The sequence below is a fragment of the Salvelinus fontinalis genome, chromosome 40 (assembly GCF_029448725.1).
Source record: "Salvelinus fontinalis isolate EN_2023a chromosome 40, ASM2944872v1, whole genome shotgun sequence".
NCBI classification, from domain to species: Eukaryota; Metazoa; Chordata; class Actinopteri; order Salmoniformes; family Salmonidae; genus Salvelinus; species Salvelinus fontinalis.
The window spans coordinates 20,883,531-20,905,501 of record NC_074704.1 but is presented as its reverse complement, the minus strand read 5'-3'; the positions used below and the strand labels follow the sequence as shown (position 1 = coordinate 20,905,501).

Below are 21,971 nucleotides of genomic sequence, written 5' to 3'. Positions count from 1 at the left end.
AGCCTTTATGAAGTGAGATTGTTTATACAGGCCCTCAACTACTGTCATCCAATCATGCCAATGAGCTATATGGAGCCTTCCGCATTGTTACGAAATTTAAGGCGCATGGTGATGTGGTATGGAGCTCAATTGGGCCTCTGGAGGCTCCAATTACACCACACCATCCATATGGTGCCTCTGACCACATTTTCACATCAAGCATTAATTGGAACTTAGACCTCTATGGGGGTGATCATGTAAAATGTGTGGAAATGATTGAACATCCAATGGTAGTTCACTGCTGCAACTATATAAAAAGCTAAAGAAATTTTATAACATGCACAATATTCTTGTGAGATTGTCAAACCCAATGTATAATGTTAATACCTATTCATATTCGTTTTGTGGTTAATCCAATGTTAGAAATTAAATTCATTTTCAATCTCACGTCACTGACTTGTTCGATATTAGTTGAAATGGTCAAAGAACTAGACGGACCAGTTGATTAGTCTTCGGTTCGCAAAGAAGGATGGGGACCTAATAAGTTGACCTAAAAAAATTCTAAAGTTTTAACATTTGAAACTATTCAAATTAAGTGTTAGATACACTTCCGCTGCTTGTTCAATACTTCAAATTAGCCCCACCTAAAATCTCTTTAGGGCGCGCGGCAACTGCACGCCACCTACATAGAGCGTGCGCGCCGCGGCATAGTTCCCGGAAACGAGTTGTAATGGGGCGGCGCCGTTCCTTCTTCGCCATACTTGCACAGGGAAGAGCAACAGAAGCACTTATTCTGCAAGCGCCTGGGAAAAAACAGCAGAAAAACGGTAAAGACCTGCTTTCACAACCTATAAAATAGTTAAAGATCAAGCACAGGACGGTTCGTTATGTTTTAGACTTACTTTGTATCTGGTGTCATTTCGTCCCAACTTTGTTAACTAGCATTTTGCTGAGTTGTGCTAGCATGTCAACCACGGTAACGTTAGCCTGCTAACGTATCAAACGCTACAAACTTCACACTCTGGTTGCAGCAGTGCCCATATGTAGCCAGCGAAACATTAAGTTAACGTTTGTCTACTGTTAATATTTTGTTTTGTTCGGAACAATTGTAACAGTGTGGTTTAATTGGGTGGCAGGTGGCTAGACTCCAAAACCCATGTTGCTAATTAGCCAGCTAGCAATCCTCGTGCAGCTTGATGATTTGCGGCAGTGTCTAGCCGTTCAGAGACTAGTTAGCCAGTGGTGTTAACACACTAACTAGCTATTTGGCTGTCTTTGACGTTTGGTTACTTTGTCACCTGAAACAGTGCCACATTCGACGATTATGTAACCTTTGTTCTTAGATAGTTTAACACATTATGCTTAGCTTATTATTTAGCTATTCGTTTGGATTCTCCAAAGTCAGCATCTGTCACTGTCAGTAACTACATTAACCGGTCAGTCTTTCTTTGCAGCAAGCTAACGCTACAACTCAAGCTATCTAGCCAACTACAGACAACAAAAGAATGGAAATTAGATTTCTTTGTTAGATGTTTCTCTTCCAGGAAGTAACTCAAGTTAATAAAGCAATGTTGATAAGAGAACAATTGTATTGACGTACTATATTGATCTGTAGTGCACACTGCATACCCAGTTTCATTGCTACACAAATTATAATTTTACAGCTGGTGGCTGTGTAAAGTATTGTCAGTGATTGCACAGGAGAAAGAGACTGTTCTGTACCTGTGCAGAGTACAACTCATTTTGTTCACAAGTTTGAATAAATAATGAGCCATTATGTCAACTGTAATTAATTTCATCCATTGATGTTTACTGATGCAAATTCTAGTTGGTGAATGTGAGAAAGGAAATTCATTAGCGTAGTTAGACTAGTTTCCTCTGTCAACCTGAATTTTAAGTACCACCTCCCTGTCTGCTAGAAATAATTGACATCTTCCTCTGACTGGGCGGGTGTAGTGGACCCTTCAGACTAGAAGCCAGGGTAACATTGATTGAGCCCTGTACGATGGAACATCACGGCTGATTAAATAGAGCATCCATAAAGTTAGCATTGGAAATGGCTTTAAATTCTCATTATTTGTCAATGAATAATCAATCCGCGACAAACAATCTCTCGTATATGCTCAGGAGCTTGCAAATGGTTATGTTTCTGTTCTGAATTTCCCGTGCGCTTGCCAGCTGAGTTAAAATCAGGCCGACAAACCCCTGGCCCCTAGCTCCCAGACAGAGTTGAGGATGTCATTTGCCTAAGAGCAGAGAATAGGAAGTGAGATTTTACTCTTAAGTGACACTGCAAGTTTAGTGCAAATCATTACACAACATTAGTACTGAAACACCCCCACCTTTGGTCAAAAGTTAATATAATCTGACACATTTGCCAACCCAAACAGTTGAGTTAATTATGTGGTATAGAGGTCTACACGGGTCCAACCAAATACCAGACCAGGGTGGGTCCAAAGTGCAAGCTTTTTCCTCGGATCTGGGCCGGGCCCTATTTGATTGTCATCGGGTCTTGGGTCTATGTAACTACAGCTGATAGACCCGAATGGACACCACCACCACGGCTCTGCATAGCATATTTGTTTTACACTAATATTCATTAAGTAGAAGAGCAACTAGGCTGATATATATTTTGCTTTTACATGGGTCTAGACCTGGACCCAATAGGTTGGGCGTCTGGTCCATTCAGGTCCGGGTCTGATTGTCCTCGGATCTGTTCTTGCAAGATGGTGGTAGGTCGACCACTTGTGTCTGTGTGTGTAAAAGCAGTCGGTGTGAGTCTGCAACCTGGTCTTAGAACGTTTCGTATTATTCTTTACGCAAATCGAAGACAGTAGATTTCATATGGTATGTATTAATTTGTGGATGTCATCATCCATTATGTATGATTTGTTATGAACCAATTTGTTGTGGCTACCGTTAGCTACGTGGCTAATGTTAGCTATGCTAGAGATTAAGGTTAGGAGTTTGGTTAGCGGTAATGTTAAGTAGCTAACAAGTAGTAAGTAGTTGCTAATTAGCTCAAATGCTAAAGTTGTCCATGATGAAATTCGAACACACAACCTTTGGGTTGCTAGATATTCGCGTTATACGCCCGACCAACCACCCACCTTTAGTTTTTGCCTTAAGTAACATTCTGTCTTATGTAACCATATCCTACTAATTTGAGTGTCCCTGATTTACATTTACTATGCTACATCAAGTCTGAGACCAGGCTTGAGTCTAAGCAGGCCCCTGGCTGCCCTGTGCTCAGGCATGTTTATCACTGCAGTCAAATCCATGTTCCACTGTCTGCAGGGTGAGCGCTCTCCTTCTGTGGCATTCCACCCAGCCTGCTAGTTCAGGCAGGTCAGGAGGCTGGGTGTATGTTAGCAGAGTCACGAGCAAGTCTCAAGTCACAAGGTCCGAGTCTCGAGTCTCAAGTCGAGTCCGAAGTAGAACGGGTCGTGTCAAGTTCAAGGCGTGTATTCTAAGATCAAGTCACATGTTTTTTCAAATCGAGTAATAAAAAAAATCTATACATGCAATGACTTGTTCAACTACAATTCTTTGTCTATTTATTGAGGCTTCCATACAGCCCTTTTCATTATTTTGTCTCAAAATAGGGACCTTGTAGCAGTCTTAAACACCAGTCTCGACGTCAACAGTGAGGAGGCGTCTTTGAGATGCTGGCCTTCTAGGCAGAGTTGCAAAGAAAAAGCCATATCTCAGGCTGGCCAATAAAGAAAAGATTAAGATGGGCAAAAGAACACAGACACTGGACAGAGGAGCTCTGCCTAGAAGGCCAGCATCCCGGAGTCGCCTCTTCACTGTTGACGTTGAGACTGTTTTTTTGCTGGTGATGAAGCTGCCAGTTGAGGACTTGAGTCGTCTGTTTCTCAAACTAGACACACTAATGTACTTGTCCTCTTGCTCATTTGTTCACCAGGGCCTCCCACTCCTTTTTCTATTCTGGTTAGGGCCAGTTTGTGCTGTTCTGTGAAGGGAGTAGTACACAATATTGTACGAGATCTTCAGTTTCTTGGCAATTTCTCGCATGGGATAGACTTCATTTCTCAGAACAAGAATAGACTAACGCGTTTCAGAAGAAAGGTCTTTGTTTCTGGCCATTTTGAACCTGTAATCGAACCCACAAATACTGATGCTCCAGATACTCATCTAGTCTAAAGGAGGCCAGTTTTATTGCTTCTTTAATCAGAACAACAGTTTTCAGCTGTGATAACATAATTGCGAAAGGGTTTTCTAATGATCAATTAGCCTTGTAAAATGAGAAACTTGGATTAGTTATCTGCCATTGGAACACAGGAGTGATGGTTGCTGATAATGGGCCTCTGTACGCCTAATTAGATATTCTATTAAAAATCAGCTGTTTCCAGTTACAATAGTCATTTACAACATTAACAAAATCAGCTGTTTCCAGCTACAATAGTCAATTACAACATTAACAATGTCTGCACTGGCAGTTCTATCTATTGGATCAATTTGATGTTATTTTAATGGACAAAAGCAATTTTTTTTTTTTCAAAAACAAGGACATTTCTAAGTGACCCCAAACTTTTGAACGATAGTGTATGTTAATAGCAGTGACGCTATTACTGTGTAACTCCGGTAGGGCAACATCTGAAAAACGGCGCACTTGGTGGTGTGTACCGGTGCTCGACCAGTCGGCGAAAGCCAACATCACCCACGACAGAGAACGGTTGATTGTCAAGGGCACTTGGTTCTATTTGTGACGCAGTGCAAGTCCCGCCTCTCCTATCTTCTCATTGGTTTTAAGAGCATACACCCACGTTGGTGATTGAAAGATGAACTTAGGTCCACATTCCAGTCCAGTTGGTGGTCTTTTATTTTTTAACCATTTAACTAGGCAAGTCAGTTAAGAACAAATTCTTATTTACAATGATGGGTTGACTACTTGTGCTTGTAAAAGTCCATACTCAACAAAAATGACATTCGATAGCTACTATCTATGTTTAACTTTGAGCTGGATTTGCCTGTCTTTGCGATTATTAGTTTGTTTTTCGCTCGTTAACATTTAGCTAACAGCATCTATAGCTGTGCTCGAATACTCATACTAACCATACTATTTGTGACGTGAATTGAGTATATATTATGCTTATTGGTCATAGTATGGATATAGTTAGTATGCCAAACGTTCCCGATGTTGGGAAGCCAACAGGGGTATGGCTATCCGTACCCCTGTTGATCGGTGTATGGGTAGCCAAGTGGAAAGCATGGCCAGACGAAGAAAATTGCTTATTGAAATTCTCAATTATAGTGGATTTTTCGGTGGCGACTGTTTCCTCGCCTCAGTGCAGTGGGGCAGCTGGGAGGAGGTGCTCTTATTCTCCATGGACTTTAGTGCCCCAGAACTTTTTTGAGATTGTGCTACAGGATGCAAATTTCTGCTTGAAAAAGCTAGCCTTAGCTTTCCTAACTGCCTGTGTATTTGTTCCTAACTTCCCTGAAAAGTTGCATATCACGGGGGCTGTTCGATGCTAATGCAGAACGCCACAGGGTGTTTTTGTGCTAGTCAAGGGCAGTCAGGTCTGGAGAGAACCAAGAGCTATATCTGTTCCTGGTTCAACCTTTTTTGAATGGGGCATGCTTATTTAAGATGGTGAGGAAGGCACTTTTAAAGAATAACCAGGCATCCTCTACTGACGGGATGAGGTCAATATCCTTCCAGGATACCCGGGCCAGGTCGATTAGAAAGGCCTGCTCACTGAAGTGTTTTAGGGAGTGTTTGACAGTGATGAGGGGTGGTCGTTTGACCGCAGACCCATTACGGATGCAAGCAATGAGGCAGTGATTATAGAATAACTATCTTCAAAGTAATGACTCGGGACGTCGGGTTTGATATGAAAGCTTCTTTTAGTAATAATTCTTGATCACGTTACATTTAACAACTTTAGATTCTACAGAGCAATGCAAATAAGATGCTAGCGCAAAGGAGCCAAAAATTACCTGTTAATTGCACTTAACTAGCGCGTTCACTCACTACTTACTGTTGCAAGGCATTCTGGAACTTGCAGTCAAAAGCGTAATTCAATACTAACCAATACAATTACATACTTAAATAACTGTAAAGACATATCTTTAGATACAGCTCAATGAATTAACTTAAACATTAACTCTGTAACACATTAAAGTTACAACATCGATCGCTGAGATCTTGGTTGAAAACAGCAGAGGTGTATTTGGAGGGCAAGTTGGTTAGGATGATATCTATGAGGGTGCCTGTGTTTACGGATTTGGGGTTGTACCTGGTGGGTTCATTGATAATTTGTGTGAGATTGAGGGCATCAAGCTTAGATTGTAGGATGGCCGGTGTGTTAAGCATGTTCCAGTTTAGGTCACCTAGCAGCACAAGCTCTGAAGATAGATGGGGGGCAATCAATTCACATATGGTGTCCAGGGCACATCTGGGGGCAGAGGGTGGTCTATTGCAAGCAACAACGGTGAGAGACTTGTTTCTGGAAAGGAGGATTTTTAAAAGTAGAAGCTCGAATTGTTTGGGTACAGACCTGTATAGTATGACAGAACTCGGCAAGCTATCTCTGCAGTAGATTGCCACAACGCCCCCTTTGGCAGTTCTATCTTGTCTGAAAATGGTATAGTTAGGCATGGAAATTCCAGGGTTTTTGGTGGTCTTCCTAAGCCAGGATTCAGACACGGCTAGGACATCCGGGTTGGCAGAGTGTGCTAAATCAGTGAATAAAACAAACTTAGGGAGGAGGCTTCTAATGTTAACATGCATGAAACTTTGGCTTTTACGGTTACAGAAGTCAATAAAGGAGAGCACCTGTGGAGTAGAAGTGGAGATGGGCACTGCAGGGCCAGGATTAACCTCTACATCACCAGAGGAACAGAGGAGTAGTTGACTGTTATATGTGTGGATTAATTGGTGGAGTAGAGGACCTTGTGCATTTCAGTTAAAATAACAACTCAATGTTTATATCCCAGGACAAATTAGCTAGCAACAGCAAGCTATCTAAATAAGGCAAATTAGCTAGCAAATGCAAGCTAGCTAGCTAAATTGCCATAAATGTGTAATGCTTTTTGATCTGTCCCCAAATTAATGTTATTGGTTCAGAGTTTATTTTGATATTTTAACCTGCGTGTTGTGATCGCGTTTGGTTTGGGGGGGACAAAATAAATTTATGCACGATGGCGCACGTGCGCAACCAGTTTGGGTTCCGTGTATCTCACCCAATCTGTGTTGATTGACAGTTTGCTGTTCCATTCAAAGGGCCAAGTGTGCGTTTCACTAGCCAATATGTGGCTACTGTCTCTGGCTGCGTGGAGAGTAATCCATGGTGCTTCTGTACCACAAAATGAGTAACAAAATGTTACAAAACCTGGCCAGATCATTTCAAATCATCAGTCTCAAGTCTTGTGGCTCCAAGTCAAGTCTCAAGTTATTTTATTTTCTATACAAGTGGACTTGGGTCAGACTCGACAACTCTCTGTTAGTGTTAACTAGAGGTTGACCGATTATGGTTTTTCAACGCCGATACCGATATTGGAGGACCAAAAAAAGCCGATACCGATTAATCGGCCGCCTATTATTTTTTTTTACATTTGTAATAATGACAATTACAACAATACTGAATGAACACTTATTTTAACTTAATATAATACATCAATAAAATCAATTTAATAAGTAATGAAACATGTTCAATTTTGTTTAAATAATGCAAAAACAAAGTGTTGGAGAAGAAAGTAAAAGTGCAATATGTGCCATGTAAGAAAGCTAACGTTTTAGTTCCTTGCTCAGAACATGAGAACATATGAAAGCTGGTGGTTCCTTTTAACATGAGTTTTCAATATTCCCAGGTAAGAAGTTTTAGGTTGTAGTTATTATAGGAATCATAGGACTATTTCTCTCTAAACCATTTGTATTTCATATACCTTTGACTATTGGATGTTCTTATAGGCACTTTAGTATTGCAGTGTAACAGTATAGCTTCCGTCCCTCTCCTCACTCCTACCTGGGCTCGAACCAGGAACACATCGACAACAGCCACCCTCGAAGCAGCGTTACCCATGCAGAGCAAGGGGAACAACTACTCCAAATCAGAGCGAGTGACGTTTGAAACGCTATTAGCGCGCACCCCGCCAACTAACTAGCCATTTCACATTGATTACACCAGCCTAATCTTGGGAGTTGATAGGCTTGAAGTCATAAACAGCGCAATGCTTGAAGCATTGCGAAGAGCTGCTGGCAAAATGCACAAAAGTGCTGTTTGAATGAATGCTTACGAGCATGCTGGTGCCTACCATTGCTCTATCAAATCATAGACTTAATTATAACATAATAACACACAGAAATACAAGCCTTAGGTCATTAATATGGTCGAATCCGGAAACTATCATCTCGAAAACAAAACATTTATTCTTTCAGTGAAATACGGAACCGTTCTGTATTCTATCTAAAGGGTGGCATCCATAAGTCTAAATATTCCTGTTACATTCCACAACCTTCAATGTTATGTCATAATTACGTAAAATTCTGGCAAATTAGTTCGCTATGAGCCAGGCGGCCCAAACTGTTGCAAAAACTCTGACTTTGCGTGCAATGAACGCAAGAGAAGTGACACAATTTCACCTGGTTAATATAGCCTGCTAACCTGGAATTATTTTAGCTAAATATGCAGGTTTTAAAAATATATATTTCCGTGTATTGATTTTAAGAACGGCATTGATGTTTATGGTTAGGTACACGTTGGAGCGTTGGAGCAACGACAGTCCTTTTTCTCGAATGCGCGCTGCATCGATTATATGCAACGCAGGACACGCTAGATAAACTAGTAATGTCATCAACCATGTGTAGTTATAACTAGTGATTATGATTGATTGTTTTTTATAAGATAAGTTTAATGCTAGCTAGCAACTTACCGTGGCTTCTTACTGCATTCGCGTAACAGGCGGGCTCCTCGTGAGGCAGGTGGTTAGAGCGTTTGACTAGTTAACCATAAGGTTGCAAGATTGAATCCCTGAGCTGACAAGGTAAAAATCTGTCGTTCTGCCCCTGAACAAGGCAGTTAACCCACCGTTCCTAGGCCGTCATTGAAAATAAGAATGTGTTCTTAACTGACATGCCTAGTTAAATAAAGGTGTAAAATAAAAAAACTGCGAAATCAGCGTCCAAAATTACCGATTTCCGATTGTTATGAAAACGTGAAATCGGCCCTAATTAATCGGCCATTCCGATTAATCGGTCGACCTCTAGTGTTAACACCTCTCTAGCCAAAGGGGATACCCATTCTCCCAACTTTTAATGAGATGTTTTGTGTACAGTTGTTTCCGAGGCAAACTAGCCTTTTGTGAAATAGGCTACAGTTAACATGTTACAAACTCTGCCAGTAATATAACATCACATATCATTGTTATAGATGCGTGGAAGGGCTTCTTTTTTTTAATTACCAAAGTAGAATGCATTTGTCCAATTAGTTGGAGTATTTGCCGTCAAGGTTCCAAGCTGCAAGCTGCCTTCAAGATAAGATGACACGCATTTCATATTAGGCCTGAACCATAATTGCAGACTAATAATTGTTTGTCTCTTGTATATGGGCCGATGTAAGTTACTGACTAAGCATTAGGTCTATGATGGAACTACTACGCTGTCACACTGATGGTAGGCTTCCTTAACTCTTGAGATCAGCTCACATAATCACATTAGAAACATCTCTATATTCAGCACAAGGTTTCCGTTCGGAATGTGTTGCATTTATTTACTGGACCCATATGCATCGGGAGCGTAACCTAATTAGGGCGTCCACCCACGGTACTCAGGAAGACACAAATCCCGTTTAGGTTATGGTAATTCATTTGAACAGAAAATGCAAATCGAGAATGCAACGATGTTATCTAATTCCGATGCCCACATACTTTTCCTCAGTCAATAAGCGGCGTAACGAATAACAAAATCAGTAGCCTATTTTAATTTACTATCCCCCATGTAAAAGTTGACCAATTCTATTGTTCGGCTTGTCGAGAAACAGCCTATTCCAAACTGACTCTGGGACAGTTGTGGGACGATAGATCCCAAATTCATACAACCAGTAGGCCTAGGCTACATAAAACAAATGTTAAAAAGCCATGAGTCTGATGCAACCGATAAGAACATTTATCCTTAAAAGGTTGATCAAATCAAATTTATATAGCCCTTCTTACATCAGCTGATATCTCAAAGTGCTGTACAGAAACCCAGCTTAAAACCCCAAACAGCAAGCAATGCAGGTGTAGAAGCACAGTGGCTAGGAAACTCCCTAGAAAGGCCAAAACCTAGGAAGAAACCTAGAGCGGAACCAGGCTGAGGGGTGGCCAGTCCTCTTCTGGCTGTGCCGGGTGGAGATTATAACAGAACATGGCCAAGATGTTCAAATGTTCATAAATGACCAGCATGGTCAAATAATAATAATCACAGTAGTTGTTGAGGGTGCAGCAAGTCAGCACCTCTGGAGTAAATGTCAGCTATTATTTCTTCATACTTATAAGCGCAGCAATGCGCACAAGACAGTAGGCTACGCGTGAATGTTCGTCCCATAGTGCAATTAGCGGGGAAACACTGTTGTCATAATCAAGCTGTTACATGTGACAGAGATGAAATGTAGATAGATGGGAGAACGAATATGCAACAACTAGCATGGGTTGCTAATATGACAAAGATTGTGGCTTTGGCTACTGGACAATGAAAGAAAGTTGGTATAAAATAATTGCCTATATGGATATGGTCTGATTTTGACCAGGCAACTTTGAAGCAAGGTAAGATATGTAGTAAAATGTTCAGTATTCCAAAAAGGAAGTATATGTTTTCAAAATGCATACTGCCTCCAGCTGATTGCAAAGTGGTGTGTGAAGCCCTGATGAAGCCTGCCTTCTATTGCTTATGCATTTGCTGTTTGAGATGCTGTATCGGCAGCTCTCACGCTGTCTTGCACATTTTCCACTTAAAGGCTCTGTAGCTGTATGCTGTGCGAGTGTGATAACTGAGATGCATAACCAATATACACACACGGAAATGTAATTTCACTCAATTATTCAAATGAACCTATACTATAGACCGATGAGCATGACCAGTCAAATGTATTTAAATCGACTGGTATTTCCAATTTGTAAGTCGCTCTGGATAAGAGCGTCTGCTAAATGACTTAAATGTAAATGTAAATGTATTTCCATCAATGAATAGGCTACAAAGCATTATTTCGCAATGGGATTTTCTTCTTCTGGACAATTGGCCAGTGCCAATTGTATTTATTGGTCTTTCTAAAAAAAGTTATTCTGCCCAAAAGCCGGCTAATAACAGCTAACGGAAACCCTGATGCAGCAGTACTTTATTTTTCTTTTGTTTTATGGTGTACTTTTTGTTCCTATATCTTTGTTACCGTGTAGATTGGGATTAGTTTCCTAATACATGTACTATACACTGTATGCCATACAAAACCAACTGCGTCATTCATTCTCCCCGCTCCATTTTCCTCCAAATCAAACTCCCACCAGGCTGCTAGTCTTTTTTATTATTTTTTTAATAAAAAAAAAATAGTCTTACACTCTTTGGTGAACAAGGATCCAGATGTGCTTTTAATTCTTAAGACTAAACGCCAACATTTAAATACTTTAACTCCCCCAAGCTCCAGCGAAGAACGATAGATCACCAAAAGTGGAATATAACTTTCAGCGAATTATTATATGTATTTTTTTCTATTCCTCTGCAGTAGCAGAAACAGAGGATTCATGATAAGGCTATTGTGGGAGAGAAAGCCTTATTGGGATTTTTGGACGCTTCTTGGCAAAAACACAGCTCTTCCTGCTTTTGTGAGTCCCTCATGATTCAAGTATATTGAGGAGAGGCCGCTCATTCCAATTATTACCCCTGGATGGGGATGACCCATCTGGAGTGGATTTTATTGGCCATCTTGCTGTCACGGTTTTAGTTGTTGGTAAGATGGCATCAAATGATGTCGGCATAAGTTCAAAGGACAGAGATGGGCAGGTTGAATTTTGAGTAGTTTGAGAAAAGCAATTTCAAGAACAGTTTCATTCCGATTTTACTTGAGGAAAGCTCCACAAATTATGCCCGGAAGTCGGCCCAGATCCAAACAAGTTTCCTCATGACAACGACCTTAGGTGTTTGCCATTACAGATCTGGGGCAAACAGGCAACAACATCTAAGGAACATGGTCATTGATTGCGTTGATCTAAAGAATGTAGCCTGCATGTGGTCTATTTTAGGAGCATGTAAATTCTGTATGTCAACATCGTTTTGACCGAAGCTTGACCACATCTGTCAGTGTAGTTGAACTTACTTGATAAATAATGAAAAGAAGACATCACTGTAACACATGACAGTCAGTGTAAGTAGATTGGTGTGAGCTTGTTTTGAAAAGTCAGGCTGAGAGGCCCCTGGGGACCAATGGTTGTGAGAGACTGATGGTGTTTGATCTATTTTTCGAACAACCCCTCTGGTGGTTCTCCCAATGCTAAGGAACACAGCCCCTGCTCCTCTGACCTCAATCTTGTGTGTGTTAGGGGCCCATGTACACATGACCTCATTTGAGGGAGATGGTCTCCCACCAGTGATGATGCTGTTTCAGTGTGCCCAGATTTTTCACATTAGATCCTGGATTAAGTCATCAGGAGTGACTTAATGTTTTTGTGATGTAAAAAAAAAAAAAAAAAGATTCTGCAACTTTTTTGGTTCTTCTGATCAGGGAACCTTTCTGCATTTGAGTTCCTTGTGTGATGTCACAGCAGCATTTCATAGTAATTGATGAGATGCTGTCATCCCTTTTATTTGAGCAGAATATACTACATCCTCTGAGGAGTAGCGATTAGTGGAACTATTTATTTGCTGTATCTTGGTTGTAAACATTCCTCTCTTCTTCCTCTTCCCCGCCCTCTCTCTGTCACTTCTCTTTCTCTCCACAGACATGGCTGAGGACGATTTGACTCCGGAGCAGCTAGCAGCCATCGCTGCGGAGAACGACGTAGGCGAGACGGTCAACTACAAGCCCCCGGCCCAGAAGACCCTGCAGGAGATCCAGGAGCTGGACCAGGATGACGAGAGTCTCCGGAAGTACAAGGAGGTTCTGCTAGGTGCCGGCGCTGCTGCTGTCGCTGGTGAGTGGGTGTGTTTGTCATTTCTCTCTCTATGTGTGTTTGTATGCGTGTTTGCCTGACGCCTGCTTAGTATCTTTACGTGTCATATCCAAGATGGTGTAGCAGTCGGACGTGTGTCTTGTCCCGTCCTGTCCCGTGTAAATATAGTTTTCCTCAGTTTCTTCTCTCATATATATTTCATATATTTTAATCTCACTTTTCATCATCGAACTGAATATACTCTCCTGCAACCCACCTCACCCAATGTGGTACGGATCTGCTATTTTTATACTTTAAAACCGGAACCCTCATCAGAAGATAGCCAGCTAACTAGCTACTAGATACTAGTCAGTTAGCCACTGCTAGCGGTCTTCACCGTTAACTAGGACACCAGCCAGCCTCAGCTCGGTCAATACCTGCCAGTCTGCCATCTCCCGGCTAGCCAAAGAGGTCCACCAGCTAATTCTTGGGCTACAATACCTATTTTTCCATATGTCCTGGACCCTTTACTGCTGACACGGAGTCCCGCCGATCCATCACGACTGGTCTCTCATCGAATAGCCCCCCGCGATATGGAACTTTTCACGGAAGTCAGGAACCAATATACATAGTCAGTTAGGAAAGCTAAGGCTAGCTTTTTCAAACAGAAATTTGCATCCTGTAGCACTAATTCCAAAAAGTTTTTGGGACACTAAAGTCCATGGAGAATAAGAGCACCTCTTCCCAGCTGCCCACTGCACCGAGGCTAGGAAACACTGTCACTGCCGATTTAAATCCGGGTTCATTGAGAATTTCAAAAGCATTTTTCTACGGCTGGCCATGCTTTCCACCAGGCTACACCTACCCCGGTCAACAGCCCTGCACCCCCCACAGCAACTTGCCCATGCTCCCCCCCACTTCTCCTTAACCCAAATCCAGACAGCTGATGTTCTGAAAGAGCTGCAAAATCTGGATCCCTACAAATCAGCTGGGCTAGATAATCTGGACCCTCTCTTTCTAAAATTGTCTGCCGAAATTGTTGCAACCCCTATTACTACCCTGTTCAACCTCTCTTTCGTATCTTCTGAGATCCCCAAAGATTGGAAAGCTGCCATGGTCATCCCCCTCTTCAAAGGGGGAGACCCTCTAGACCCAAACTGTTACAGACCTATATCCATCCTGCCCTGCCTTTCTAAAATCTTCGAAAGCCAAGTTAACAAACAGATCACCGACCATTTCGAATTCCACTAACTTCTCCGCTATGCAATCTGGTTTCTGAGCTGGTCATGGGTGTACCTCAGCCACGCTCAAGGACCTAAACACGATATCATAACCGCCATCGATAAAAGACAATACTGTGCAGCCGTCTTCATCGACCTGGCCAAGGCTTTCGACTTTGTCAATCACCACATTCTTATTGGCAGACTCCATAGGTTTCTCAAATGACTGTCTCACCTGGTTCACCAACTACTTCTCAGATAGAATTCAGTGTGTCAAATTGGAGGGCCTGTTGTCCGGACCTCTGGCAGTCTCTATGGGGGTGCCACAGGGTTCAATTCTCGGGCCGACTTTTTTCTCTGTAGACATCAATGATGTCGCTCTTGCTGCTGGTGATTCTCTGATCCACCTCTACGCAGACGACACCATTCTGTATACTTCTGGCCCTTCTTTGGACACTGTGTTAACAAACTTCCAGATGAGCTTCAATGCCATACAACTCTCCTTCCGTGGCCTCCAACTGCTCTTAAATGCAAGTAAAACTAAATGCATGCTATTCAACCATTCGCTGCCCGCACCCGCCTGCCCGTCTAGCGTCACTACTCTGGACGGTTCTGACTTAGAATATGTGGATAACTACAAATACCTAGGTGTCTGGTTAGACTATAAACACTTCTTCCAGACTCACATTAAGCATCTCCAATCCAAAATTAAATCTAGAATTGGCTTCCTATTTCACAAAAAAGCATCCTTCACTCATGCTGCCAAACATACCCTCGTAAAACTGACTGTCCTACCGATTCTTGACTTTGGCGATGTCATTTACAAAATAGCCTCCACACTCTACTCAGGAAATTGCATGTAGTCTATCACAGTGCCATCCGTTTTGTCACCAAAGCCCCATATACTACCCACCACTGCGACCTGTATGCTCTCGTTGGCTGGCCCTCGCTTCATATTCTTCGCCAACCCCACTGGCTCCAGGTCATCTATAAGTCTTTGCTAGGTAAAGCCCCGCCTTATCTCAGCTCACTGGTCACCATGGTAACACCCACCCGTAGTACGCGCTCCAGCAGGTATATTTCACTGGTCATCCCCAAAGCCAACACCTCGTTTGGCCGCCTTTCCTTCCAGTTCTCTGCTGCCAATGACTGGAACGAATTGCAAAAATCACTGAAGCTGGAGACCCATATCTCCCTCACTAACTTTAAGCATCAGCTGTCAGAGCAGCTTACTGATCACTGTACCTGTACACAGCCTGTCTGTAAATACCCCACCCAAATACCTCATCCCCATATTGTTATTTATCTTTTTGCTCTTTTGCACCTCAGTATCTCTACTTGCACATCTATCATTCCAGTGTTAATGCTAAATTGTAATTATTTTGCCTCTATGGCCTATATTGCCTTACCTCCCTAATCTTCTACATTTGCACACACTGTACATCGATTTTTCTGTTGCGTTAATAACTGTACGTTTGTTTATGTGTAACTCTGTTGTTTTTGTCGTCGCACTGCTTTGCTATATCTTGGCCAGGTGGCAGTGTAAATGAGAACTTGTTCTCAACTAGCCTACCTGGTTAAATAAAGGTGAAATTAAAAATAAAAAAATAACACTGTTTAGCTCTGGGAGAAGGCTATAGCTAGTACCCAGGGACTGTTTGTATCTCAAAATAAACAAATGTTTATTTCATGTTGGGGCCCTTCCAACTAATGGATAGCTGTCCTGATTTCAGCGCTCATCTGGGGCAGACCGCTGGACAGCTGGTTGTTACTGATAGTATGCATGCAGTCCTCATTCCTAAATGTTGCCTCTAAGATGTCTTGGTCTGTACAATCGATTAAAAGTTGTGATGTTTAAATGGAAGCCTAGGTAAGGGCAATAACGTCACAGATATCCCTACTTGGATGTATTCAGTTTGGTTGTCATTTAGACACAAATGCAGAATGATATAAAAATACATTTAAGTATTGTCTTTGTGCTAAATGTCAGAATATAAAATACGTTTGTGACGTATTTTCACACCGACTTACCTATAAAGTTTAAAGGTCTGAAACCAAACATTACATATCAGCTGGGGGTAATTGTGTCAAGGTTGCTGTGGGTCAGTTACCTGATCCATATGAATGTTCTTTGTCTGGTCTTGTTGCAGATCCCAGCGTTCCCAACGTTCAGGTGACACGGTTGACACTGATGTGTGAGACTGCCCCGAACCCACTGACCCTTGACCTGCAAGGTGAGCTGTAGAACTTTTGTTTACTGTAATCCCCAGAAATCTTATCGTACGAGCATCTCAAAACATGGGGGAAATGGTTCCGATTGTGTAACTAACTGCCGTTGACAAACTGATCTGTTAGACCGTGTTCTAAGAAAAGACCTGCTACTGTCACCTGACTCTCTTGAGGTGAGCAAGACACCTTGTGCCGCTCTCACACTCCACACTGGGGCCCTGTGGACGGCAGTCGCCTGCTGCATGCCCTAGTTAGTTAGTGTGTGTGTTGGAGAAACCTTACTGTTTTTTTCCCCCTCGTTGTCTTTCTAACAGGAGATCTGGAGTCCTTTAAGAAGCAGTCCTTTATCCTGAAGGAGGGAGTGGAGTACAGAATAAAGATCAGCTTCAAAGTGAGAGCACAGTTCAGATGTGTTGCAGTGGTCCTTGCTGACATTTAAATGTACAGGTAACTGCCAAAATAAAGGAAACCCCAACAAAAAGTGTCTTAATAGGGTATTGGGCCACTACGAGTCACAACAGCTTCAATGCACCTTGGCATAGATTCTACAAGAGTCTGGAACTCTATTGGAGGGATGCGACACCATTCTTCCACGAGAAATTCCATAATTTGATGTTTTGTTAATGAAGGAAAACGCTGTCTGAGGCGCCGTGCCAGAATCTCACATAAGTGTTCAATTGGTTTGAGACTGAGACAGCCATGGCATATGTTTCACATTGTTTTTATGCTCATCAAACCATTCACTGACCACTTGTGGATGGGGGCATTGCCATGGTGGCCAAAATATTGGACCGCCCAGCATTTTTATGCATGATGGGATGTTAATTTCTTAATGAACCGAGGAGCCACACCTGTGTGGAAGCACCGGCTTTCAATATACTTTGTATCCCTCATTTACACAAGTGTTTCCAATATTTTGGCAGTTACCTGTACAATATGTAAGATATTGCACAAAACAATTCAATTGAACTACATTGATGCTTTTTTGTTATTTCAGGTCAATTGAATTGAGAATCAATGTAGTTCAATTTACGAGAATGAAAGCTGTTTGTATAAAGACCCCATCAGTTAAATGCAGAAGACACATTTCAGTTGAATGCATTCAGTAGTACAACTGACTAGGTATCCCCTTTTCCCTTTCCCTAAAAAGGTGGTGGCTACACTTTTCTTTCCCCCCCACTAGAAATCAAACACTCAGATTGTGCCATTAATGAACTTGGCTTACCGGTAGGTATTGTATTTTTCAGATTTCACGGTTCACTAGGTCTTTTAAATGGCCTATTTCTGTCAGATGAGCTTGCGATAAGCTAGATTGATTTTCCATGCCGCTAACGATGCCTCTGTCTCTGCAGGTGAACAAGGAGATTGTCTCGGGACTCAAGTATGTCCAGCAGACCCACAGGAAAGGAGTGAGAAGTGAGTGCTTGCTGCTTCCTATCCCTCTTGTTTGTTCCCTCCTGACCTCATCTCAACCGCACAAGCCTTCCTCCCATAGTAAATGTGGGAAATTGTGCCCTAGACTGAAGCGAATGTTGACATCAACGTTGAAGTTTCCCACTACCATAAGTTTCTACAGATTGCCCTGTTAAGGGAATGTACTAGGTGATACATTGTCATGGTTTCCAAATGTTGGTCCTAACAGAATTGAAGAGATAAGTGGCATGATTTCCACATCAACACCGTTTCTTTAGACAGTAAGTCAATTAATTAGTTCAATGAAGAGCTGTAAACACTTAAGGCCTGTGGAAACTACCATTGTTTAATGTTGACGGACAGCCCCGGCCCACACACTGCCTTCCCTTTTTAATCTGCCAAGAGAAACAGGCAGAAGGTCCAGGGACTGAAATTGAGATATTGTTTGAAACCGGATGAAAAGGTTGAAAAGGAGGCTGAAAAACAGACTCAAGTGTCAATAGGGATATTATTGAGAAATTGTTTTGAGGCATTCATCTCACATTTTACTGAGCAGAAGAGAAAGGCGTGAAATGTTTGTTTGAAACTGGATTCAAGTCGAGGCACAAAACAGCCTGTTGTGTCAATTGCTATATTAGTGAGCCGTGTTTGTGAGGCTTATTGAGAAATCGATAGATCAACATAAATTGGAGCAGGCCTCCTGAGTGGCGCGGCGGTCTACGGGCACTGCTATGCAGTGCTTGAGGCGTCACTACAGACCCGGGTTCAATCCCAGTGTCTTCCGGGCTAGGGAAGGGTTTGGCTGAGCGAGATATCCTTGTCCCGTTGCGCTCTAGCGTCTCCTTGCTGGGGGCCGGGTGCCTGCAAGCTGACTTCAGTCCCCAGCTGGACGGTGTTTCCTCCGGCACATTGGTGCGGGTGGCTTCTGGATTAAGCGAGCTGTGTGTCAAGAAGCAGTGTGGCTTGGCAGGGTCGTGTTTCAGAGGACTCATGGCTCTCGACCTTCGCCTCTCCCGAGTCCGTAGGGGAGTTGCAGCGATGGGCCAAGGCTATAACTACCAATTATATATCATGAAATTGGGGAGAAAAAGGGGTAAAAGTACAACAAATTCTATAAATTGGATTAAAACAATCAGTCGTGTTTTTCATTAATCCTGTTTATTGATAACTTTCTTCCCAGAGAGCAAGTCTTTTCTCCAAATAGTTACTCCCTGTTTCATTCAGTTTTCTGTTTATTGCCTAATGAACACCCCCCTGTATTTCTTGTCCTCCCTGGTGATTCAAACAGCCCTTCTTTTCTCTCGGTCTCTGTAGTTGACAAGTCAGACTACATGGTGGGGAGCTATGGGCCAAGGCCGAACGAGTACGACTTCCTGACCCCGCTGGAGGAGGCTCCTAAAGGCATGCTGGCCCGCGGCACCTACAACATCAAGTCCAAGTTCACCGACGACGATAAGCACGACCACCTTTCCTGGGAGTGGAACCTCAACATCAAGAAAGACTGGAAAGACTAAGAAAGAGGCCTTCAAAACCAAACCCCACAACCATGTCCCCATTTCTCCATTAGTTTATTTTCTTCTACTTCATTCCATCCTCATGTCTTCAATCTTCATTCTGACCCTTCCTCTTCATTCCGACCCTTCCCATCCCTCTCTCGTTTCTCCCCATTTATCCGTCTTCATTAGTAGCAGAAGCAACGCCCCCCTCTGTCCGTCCACCCCCCCTCTCCTTTCATTGGTTGCACAAAATCCACCATCATTGATTCATTGCCCTGAACCTACCATCCATGCAACCTTAAAGGCCCAGTCCAGTCAAAAATGTGATTTACCTGTTTATATATTATATCCACACTGAGGTTGGAATAATATTGTGAGAATTATGATGATGCCCTTTCAGTGTTGGAGCTGTTTGAAAAGACTGCCTTGGTGGGATGGAGTTTTGGCTCCCTGGTGACATCACCAGTTGGTAAATTAGTTGATAGACCAGTAAAGAATAGTTCCAAACCTCTCTGCCAATAACAGCTAGTTTTCCCTTCCTCACTGAGGCCACTCCCAGACAGTCCTAACCAAATTCTTGCTTGAGAAATTGCTCTTTTCTAAGAAGCTATTTTGTTAATTTTTTTTACCATTGTTTTCAATTAAAATCACAGTAAGGTACTTAATTGTTACCCAGAAATGATTTGATATATTAAAAACAGCTGCATTGGACCTTTAAGTCTCCCATAGCTGTACTGTGCAGGATCTATCCTCAACCCCTCATGGTTTGTCCTGATTGAAGTGATTAAACCCCCCTTTGCTCCCTAAATGGTCTTCCTGTCAGTAAGAAGTACATGTGGAAAAGCAAGTGTACAATCAACTTTTCATTTAGCCTTTTTTTATATAATTGTATGAATAATAGTATACTGTGGCTTTGTTCATGTCACTGTTGATATTAATCAGCTTTTATGGTCATTCCTTCCCTGACATCTTTTTCTGCCCCTTTTTAGCATTCCTTTGCTTGCCTCCTTGGTAGTTTATTTTTTATATTTACCAAGACCTGCCTTGTTAAAGATATTCTCCTGAACTTTTGTATTCTTTTTTGCCAGTAGTTCTGAAAGTGGCACCCACGAGCCAAAAGGGGTCTCTGAAAATTGCATGTGTCACAAATGTGCAGATATGTGCACCACGACATTGCTCTCGCTCTACTGTGTGTGCGTCTTGCTAGCCGTCACTCAAATGGCGAGGGGCTGAAACTCATATTACTAAGGGGCTTGCCCAAGTGGGGGTAAATATAGGGAAAAAAGTTCTGGAGCATGTCTTTTAAACGTACAGTGAATTAATGAGCTGCTTTACTTCAGCTCCTCCTACCCCCCTTAAATGTTTAACCCTTTCCTCCTACATGGGGATTGGGGCCAAGGTAACCTAATGTAGCAGGTATAAAAAAATATTTAAAAAAATGAAACTAGATCCCCTACATAAGGGGTATTCAACTCTTACCCTACGAGGTCTGCATCCTGCTGGTTCTCTGTTTGTGGAGGAGGAGTTAAGGTGGCGTGTCGCCTTGTTAACGTCCAAAAGCAGAAGTCCATTTCCCCTGAAAACAGGAACATCCAGTTGTTGCGGACTCTGCAGAGGCTAGGGCAAAGCAAGTGAAAGATAATATGACATTGGGGGGGAAAAGGGCGTAAGTCCCAGTGCTGCCTTATACTGAAAGATGAAAAGAATCAGTTTCACTCACCAATAATGGGTTTACTACTCTTACGCAGTAATCATGGTAGTGCACTAACAGATGGGGCATTCCTTGGGCTGTATGTTGTGTATTTCATGTGGTGCTTGCCATCAGGTAGACTCACTCAAGGGCATATTGTACTGTCAACTGTTCCACCATTTTAATCTCTTTGCTAGTTGAGATTCTCCCTGTAGTGTTTACACACATGCTGCTCCCGGCCTGTTTTGTCTACACTCAACTTGTGTTTACTAGCAGAGGTTAACATGGTAGTTAGAATGAGAATAGAATACACCACCTAGAATTTACTAATGTGTTTTTTTCCTTGCCCACCCCAGCAGGCCACGTCATCATTGTCGATAACACACTTGTGTTCCTTAGCCATGAGGCCTTATCGTCGACTTTGGTCGTGTGAAAAAGAAAGACATTTATTTTATTTTTGTTGGTTGCCTTAATGTACATCAATCACCAGTCAGATTTCCCTCCTCCCCACCTCACTCACATTTTGTTATAACCCTTAGAGCCTGCTGTCGGAGGTCAAAGGTGATGACAAGTACCAGAGAAGGCACAGGAGTAGAGAATGACTCACCGTCTGCTGCTGGAGTCATTGACGGTGTTTTAGCTCTCATTAGGAACAGGAGCTGGTAGGGTTAAGATATACACCTCCACAGTCAGGCCCCAGCCTTTGTCCAATGACATATTGACGAAAAGAGACGTTGATGGAAGAACGGTCGAGTTTGCACAGAGTAGGATGTGCTAGCAGAAAACGCGTGATACTGTTTGAGTATGTTAAGAGGGAGGGATTTTGGATCAAAGTGGAATTGACATGTACTGTACCCTAAG

At 42.4% G+C, this 21,971-nt stretch overlaps 1 protein-coding gene across 1 annotated transcript; it reads left to right on the top strand.

Annotated features, from left to right (window-relative positions):
- Positions 1-694: 694 nt before the first annotated feature.
- On the top strand, positions 695-20,039 carry LOC129839799 (rho GDP-dissociation inhibitor 1-like). Its single transcript, XM_055907439.1, has 6 exons — positions 695-806; positions 12,913-13,104; positions 16,433-16,516; positions 16,826-16,902; positions 17,864-17,927; positions 19,239-20,039. Exons 1-6 carry the CDS (start codon positions 710-712, stop codon positions 19,436-19,438), a joined length of 714 nt encoding a protein of 237 aa, XP_055763414.1. The 5' UTR covers positions 695-709; the 3' UTR covers positions 19,439-20,039.
- The last annotated feature ends 1,932 nt before the right edge of the window (positions 20,040-21,971 follow it).

Bases quoted from the DNA above. Each gene is read 5' to 3' on its own strand.
- LOC129839799 (XM_055907439.1), top strand. From the start codon at position 710: ATGGGGCGGCGCCGTTCCTTCTTCGCCATACTTGCACAGGGAAGAGCA. The intron at 807-12,912 runs GTAAAGACCTGC...TTCTCTCCACAG, and splicing joins GAAAAAACAGCAGAAAAACG to ACATGGCTGAGGACGATTTG. The intron at 16,517-16,825 runs GTGAGCTGTAGA...TCTTTCTAACAG, and splicing joins ACTGACCCTTGACCTGCAAG to GAGATCTGGAGTCCTTTAAG.